The 7273-nt window shown below is 35.0% G+C and overlaps 1 protein-coding gene across 1 annotated transcript; it reads right to left on the bottom strand.

Annotated features, from left to right (window-relative positions):
• Positions 1–4049: 4049 nt before the first annotated feature.
• Positions 4050–6674, bottom strand: SWI1 (SWITCH1). Its single transcript, XM_068610450.2, has 5 exons — positions 5995–6674; positions 5500–5883; positions 5291–5408; positions 5122–5205; positions 4050–4827 (listed from the first exon to the last, which is right to left on the bottom strand). The coding sequence occupies exons 1-5, from the start codon at positions 6612–6614 to the stop codon at positions 4243–4245; spliced, it is 1791 nt and encodes a 596-aa protein (XP_068466551.2). The 5' UTR covers positions 6615–6674; the 3' UTR covers positions 4050–4242.
• Between the last annotated feature and the right edge of the window lie 599 nt (positions 6675–7273).

Raw genomic sequence — 7273 nt, 5'->3', positions numbered from 1 at the left:
TGAAGCATAAAAACACTATTTCTCTCATTTGTGAACAATGAAAGCACAAAAACACCAAAGAAGACAAATGTGCAGATCTCTTTTCTCACAGTCAACTCTTTTGATTCTCTATATCGCACATTTCCTATGATTTTAGTAAAAAATGGAGCAGTAAAACATTTGCGGCTTAGCAAAAAAAAGACAAGTCAACAAAGAAGGCAAGTATTTTGAAATTTGAAATATGATGAAGTTTGAAGCCATTTTTCCAGTAATTATATCTACAGAAGGCTCTTTCTGCACTGTGGAATTTTAGGAAGATGTTAGTCCATGCTGTGAAAATAATCTTTCATGCATCGTGTCGATAAAATTTGTGTTGAGAAAAAGATCATTCAGAACTGGAAGAAGATTTGGTCATATGAAATAAGTAAGCTTGCATGAACATGTACAAGTTGATTTTTTGTTTTCGAACATGCACAAATCAAAGTTGTTCATGATTAATTACGCACTCTTATATAGATTGCCTTAATTAAAGTTTGTGATTGTTTGAATTTTGAACATGTGAAGGTGGATTTTCGTGGTTTGTATTCACTTAGTGGGCCTTTTGTATGTTGGAACTGACAGCTTAGCACAATAGAAGTTTAAATTTTGTATATTTGGATTTTTTTACTGCATTTGTTTAGAAATTGTTGTTTTCTCATACCCATTTGTTGTTTTTCTTGATTATTTGGAAAACATGTGTCTTGCTCACTATTCTCTATTAAATTTGTGCAAGCAATAGATGATGCTAAACAACATTATTTCTTAGTAGTAGAAATCGTGCTTAAGAAGACAATAAAGATTTGGAAATGATGGAAGCAGTTTTGTCATCATAGTAGATCAGAAAATAAGGACAACTTTGTGTAGATTCACTATTGTTGTGGGTTTTACATTTTTCAATGTTTTTTTTGTAAAACACCTACTGGATTCATATCAATAGATTGGTTTTAGATTTGTGTCAAGAGTTTATTATATTGGTTTTAGATTTGTGTCAAACACATGTTCAACAATTGTAGGTTCAACAAAGGATAAACATAAGAAGCAGAACAATTTGAACAACATCGTTGGTTTGTTAGAACTGATATCTATGGCAGAGATCATGATAAAAGACTGATCATTGACTCGCTGACATTTGACATCAACGATCGTGACCAACCATTAATACCTTCTATTGTGGGAATGGGAGGGGTGGGTAAGACCACTCTTGCACAACATGTATTCAATGACCCAAAGCTCGATGAGGCTAAATTTGTTCTCAAAGCTTAGGTTTGTGTTTCAAATGAATTTGATGTTTTCAAGATATCAAGAGCAATTCTTGAGGCAGTTACTAAATCAACTGATAATAGTAGAGATCTGAAGATGGTTTACAAAAAATTGAGAGAAAAATTGACGGGAAAAAAATTTCTTCTTGTTTTGGATGATGTTTGGAACGAAAACCAAACTAAGTGGGAGAAAGTGTGGAAGCCCCTTATTTTAGGAGCCTAAGGGAGTAGGATTCTTGTGACCACACGTAGTAAGGAAGTTGTTTCTACCATGTGGTCAGAAGAACACTCCCTAAAGCAATTACAAGAAGATGATTGTTGGACGTTGTTTGCAAAACATGAATTCCGAGATGATGATACTCAACTAAATCCATAGTGTAGGGAGATTGGCATGAAGATTGTTAAAAAAATGAAAAGGACTACCCTCGCCTTGAAAACAATGGGAAGTATGTTATATGACAAATCATCTGCTTCAGAATGGAAAACTGTACAAAGCGAAATATGGGAATTTTCAAAAGAGAGTTGTAATATTATCTATGCTTTAACATTGAGCTATATCCACCTTCCTTCCCATCTGAAGGTAGGCTTTGCTTCTTGTGTCCTATTCTGCAAGGATTATCAGTTTAAAAAGGAGGATTTGATTCAGTTGTGGATGACTGAAAATTTCGCCCACTGTCGTCAACATAGGAGGACTCCAGAAGAAGTTTGCCAACAATACTTCAATGATCTACTATCAAAGTTCTTCTTCCAACAACTAGATGAAAAGAAATAAGTATTTCTCATTCATGACCTTTTACATGATTTGGAAAAATATGTCATTGGTGGCATATACTTCAGGTGCGAAGATGATCAACTAGAAAAGATACAAAAGGTAACTCGTCATATTTCAGTTGGACTTCGCATAAATGGTTTTGATGAGTATGGAACTTTATGTAATATAGAAAGGTTATGTATGCTAAAAGTTACTAACTGGAATTATTTCCGGGGTTTGGGTATGAAAATGTTGATAGATGAATTGTTCTCCAAGTTTAAGGTCATATGTATCTTATCTCTACCTGATTGTCCTGACCTTGAAGAGTTATCTAACTCTATTTGCAATCTTAAGCATCTTCATTCCTTATATCTCTCCAGTACCACAATCAAAAAAACTATCTGAAAATATATGTTTACTCCCACTTGCAGATATACTGAAGTTGAACGACTATGAATATTTGGAGGAGTTGCCCTCAAATTTGTATTTACTCTCCAATTTGTGTCGCCTTAAACTTTTACAAACTAAAGTAAGAAAGGTGTCACCGCATTTGGGAAAATTGAAAAATCTTAAAATAGTAATGAATTCTTTTAATGTTGGCTATGGCAGGGTGTTCGGTGTGCAACAACTAGGAGAGCTTAACCTTGAGGGAAGTCTATCAATCGGAGACCTAAAGAATATTTTGAATTTTGTGGATGCATTTGAAGCGAATTTGCCTACACAGATACATCAACTACATAGTGTTGCAAAATTGGCATGAAGAGTGTTACAAAATGTAATGGACTACCTCTCCTTAAAAACAATGAAAAATTTGTTATACAACAAATCATAAATTATCTATTTCAAAATGGAAAAAAAAAAGCAGAATATAAGAATTTTCTAAAGAACATTGTAATATTATTCCCACTTTAAAATTAGTTAACTGACATATATATTTTATATAATACAAAAATAATTTTATATTTTTAACTTTTAAAATAAAATTGAATCAGAGTATAATTGATTTAATCAACTTTAATAATGTTACATTTTGACATACTATTATTATTATTTCAAAACTAATTTAATGTTTTCTAATAGTATTTTTAATAAAGAAAACGTAAAATTAACTATCTCTATATAAAGTTAATTAAAATTCACATATTTAGTTTTTCTATGTTTTATATTTAACTGTATAATCAGAATTTTAAAATTGTACTCTAAACCATAATTATAATATCCAATTATCTAATTTATCGCGATATAGGGAAATTAATTAACATAATTAGCCGCATTCAATTTTTGTCTTAGCTATCTCTTTTTTTAGTTTCCCAAGTAATAATAGGACACAAATATATTGAGATTAAGGGTGTGTTTGGGATAACTGAAAATTTTAAATTACTTCAATAACTAATTGTCAATATAATTTCATTATTATCCGAATTAATGTCTACTTGAATAAGTTTGATAAAAAAAATAATTTTCAGATAATCAATTTCTTATAGATGTGATAAAAAAATAATTTTAAGATAATTAATTTCTTTTAGATGTAATAAAAAATCATCTTTTACGTAAAAAATATGTATGAAACTGTAAGAAAAAAAAATGTCGAAAAGTAATAAAAAAAACTATAAATGTTAAAAATGAATGAAAAAGAAAACCTATTTTCTCGTTAACGAATTTACTGAATTTTTAGTTTGTGTCCAAACATTCAACTTACTTTATAAATAATGCACATTTTAGTCTCTGAACCAAGTAGTTTAAGCTAAGAAAAACTTTGCTATTTCAAGTCATTTTTAGGCAAAAGAGTTGAATAGTGTGTAATTCAGAATATTATTATTGAATCATAAATATCTATTGGTACTATCTTTAAGATAATAATGCTAAAATTTAGCTGATCTACAACAGTGTAAGTATAATTTTAAAAAAAAAAATAGAGAAATAACCGTGGAACCGTTGTACAAAACTTCAGAGAAAAATTTATGCAAGATACATTACTCCAAAAATTATGCAGAAATTATCAGCATTTGAGTTGGGTAATTTTAATGCGAATAGCATATTTGCAAAATCTAACTGCAATTATACATAGTATAATCCCAGCAAGAGTTTCCACTTCCAAACTAGTGTGAATACAGTGAAAAGTGGCCTAGTCTTGGGCTCAAACTATTTATACCAACAATAGACTCAAAATGGTGTGGTTTCTCTAAAATATATATATAAAGTATGTAGCCAGCACTACTCTAGGGTGAGAGGGGCTTCATTGAGGTTAATAGTGATGGTAGTGGTGATTTTGGATATTGGAGTCCCTGATGGAGGAGAAAGGCTTGGGGAGAATGGGCCAGTAACATGGGTCAGAGTAGCTGTGCTCACAGGGCGTCTCTCTGCAACTGGCTTCACAGGGGAAGAAGGATGGGTTAGGATCTGTAATGGTAGGTGCTGGGGCTGGGGTTTGAAAATGAGGTTTGGGCCTGAGGTGGTAGAAGAAGAAGCTGATGGTGGTGTAGGGACCAGTGTGTGGTCATCATGGTTGGCTACAACATGGGGAGACATACCTATCTTTGGCCACACAAAGGTTCCCTGAGGCTTGCAAATTTGGAAACCACTTTTCAGCCTTTCAATCTTTGCTGTCTTGTCCTCTGCTGCAGTGTTGTTTTTCTGCATCATCTGTGTATCCGCTTTGTTCTTGTAGCTTTTCTTTTCCTTCCTTGTCTCCCCTCCTATGTTTACTGATGTTGGTCCGGGAAAAAAGGCTTGGGGTGTTTCCGATTCTGACATTATTTGCTCCACCACCATTGCTGGTTTTAGCATTTTAAGTTTCTCCTGCATCAAGGATTCCATCATTTATCAGTTCTCCATATTGTATTCCCTTTTATCTGGCAAGTATATAATTTCTTGGTTATCATTTCTCAATAATTAGTCCGGGTGAAGACGAAAGGAAATTAGGGGAAAAATTAATAACAAACTAACAAACACTTTTGTTGTCAGTCTATGATACTCAAAAGACAACCAACAGATTTTTGAGGAAAAGAAACCAATCATTAGTAACATTACTTGATATCAAAATCAATCAACCATGGACTCTAAATAAGATACAAAGAGTAATGATTACATTACCTCCATGCAACTCAGCGTCCGTGAAATTTCCTTCAATTGTTCCTCTATTTTAGCCTTCTTAGTCACCAACTCCGCATAAATCTCCTGCGATATAACATTAAATTACAACTGGGCCTATTTCTATTCACATTAGCAATTAGTTAATCCTATTACTACTACTGGGCTTCACCTCCTTTGGAGCCAAGAAACCATAGTCCTCCGAATTCAAACTAGACAAACATGAGCTAGGAGTATTCTCAATGGCCAATACTTCCTCTCCCTTCTTCGATGCGAGCTCTCGCATATCTCTGTACATTAAGAAGAGTAACCAGTAATGACTCAATCGGAAGAATAAGCTTGAAAGTATTTAACAACGAAGAATAAAGAAATTGGCTTTACTGTTTCAACTTGAGTATTTCTTCTTTGATCTCTCTGAGTTCACTACCAGTAACGTAATCTTGTGAAATGCTGTCCCCAAGCTTCCATCCAGGGGAAGGAGTCCAGTATGGGTCTTGTACCCCTGCTTCCTTCCTCATTTCAACAAGATCAGCACTCTCTAACCAGTATTCCATTGCGCCCTCGGCATTGTGACGCCGTCGGAATCTCTCAACTCCTCCGGGTGCCACTTTTCCAGCCATGTGCTTCAGCAAATGATCAAGCAGACCCGTATCACCAATATACTTTCGTGCTTCTGATCTCAAATCTGGCCTCAATATTGGTTTCCCATACACCGCTCTTTTTTCTTTCATAACCTTTAACATGTTCTCCTCTGCCAGCACATACCTTCACATATGCGAGGTAACAAAAAGCAATTTATAATTATTGAGCCATGCAAGAAAACTATACTAGCTTTATGGTTACAATATTATCATTTAGATACAAATAATTATATACCTCTCAGCAGACCATCTTCCAATAGATATTTTCCGCTTGTTTTTGTTGTAAAGCACGAGTTGCTGCTTCTTGGGGTCATTCTTTGCTTTCTTAGATTTTTTATCTCCACTGCTACCCACGTTTTGATGATTTTGCCTGCATAGACGCGTTATCCTCATATCCCCGAAAGACTCTTCCTTAGTAGCCTCCACTTCCTCTTCGCCTTTCTTCCTTTTCTTCTCACTAGTTCCTTCTCTGAGTTCAACGCTGACCATTTTTCCCTTACACTGTTCCGGTAAAGATTCAACCTTTGGCTCTTCATGGCGGCCCAAGAACCGAACTTGCCGGCGTTTGCCCCACTGCATCATCCCTGTGAACTTTAGCTGAGTCCAGCAAGAACCCTGCTTGGAAATGAGGCTGCTTGCGGCATCATTGAGAGTTAGATTTTCGGAGTCTTGAGTGTTTTCTTTGGAAGGAGAGACCCAGAAGCTCCAAGAGTTTCGTCTTTGTGCAAATTCCTCAGTTGGGATGCTCCTGGAAAGCGCTTTGATGGCGAAGTCCATCCCCATGACGTACTTCTCGTCGAGTGCAGGGATCGTCTTCCCGTCTGGTTTCCCAAAGTTTTGGTCGCTGAAGTACATCCGGAGGGATTGGAGGCTTGGGTACCTTAGCGACACCAGGTGCTCCCCTATATCACTGACCTAATGAATGAACGCATTATCCATCAAACCAAAAAGAATGTTTTTGAATATCAATTCAATGTTCAAAAGGAACTCTCTTTTCATACAGGTATATATAGTAATATAGCAATACCATTACAATGAGAACAGATTTTAGTTGCACTGGGGATATTGGTGAGAGCCTGGAGTGATCAATTTCATGAAATAGACCCACTTTAAAATGCTCCCAAGCCCCTGCAATACCGACAGTTCTTACTACAGTGACATTGGAAAATATATAGATGAAAGGAGCAAATGGGTATATTTAGATAACAATAGAATAAAAAAGAAAAACAAACGGCTATTTCTGTTTCATTTATTTCTTATCTTTGATAACAAATTGAAGACCATTGAAAACAAAAAACTAGAAGAGAAAAATAATTCTCTTCCAATTTAAAAGTTACCAAAAGGTTTATAATATGGCCACTCAAGTGTGTGTTACTTGTTTGTACCAAAAAAGGGATGTTACCTATAGCGCTAGTTGATTCAGAGGCAGGTGGAAACAGCAGAACATGTTTGTCCAAACATGGGCTCCTTTTGCTTCTCCCTTCGTCGACTTGGACATCCCTCTTTTCCTGCCT

The sequence above is a fragment of the Phaseolus vulgaris genome, chromosome 11 (genome assembly GCF_051622355.1).
Source record: "Phaseolus vulgaris cultivar YP4 chromosome 11, ASM5162235v1, whole genome shotgun sequence".
Taxonomy (NCBI): Eukaryota; Viridiplantae; Streptophyta; class Magnoliopsida; order Fabales; family Fabaceae; genus Phaseolus; species Phaseolus vulgaris.
Note: the sequence above shows the minus strand (reverse complement) of the source record. Positions and strands in the feature narration are given on the sequence as shown.

Coding starts and splice junctions, on each gene's coding strand:
- SWI1 (XM_068610450.2), bottom strand. CDS start 6,614: ATGTACTTCAGCGACCAAAACTTTGGGAAACCAGACGGGAAGACGATC. Junction 5,884..5,994: donor GGAAGATGGTCTGCTGAGAG/GTATATAATTAT, acceptor GCATATGTGAAG/GTATGTGCTGGCAGAGGAGA. Junction 5,206..5,290: donor GTTTCTTGGCTCCAAAGGAG/GTGAAGCCCAGT, acceptor GTTATATCGCAG/GAGATTTATGCGGAGTTGGT.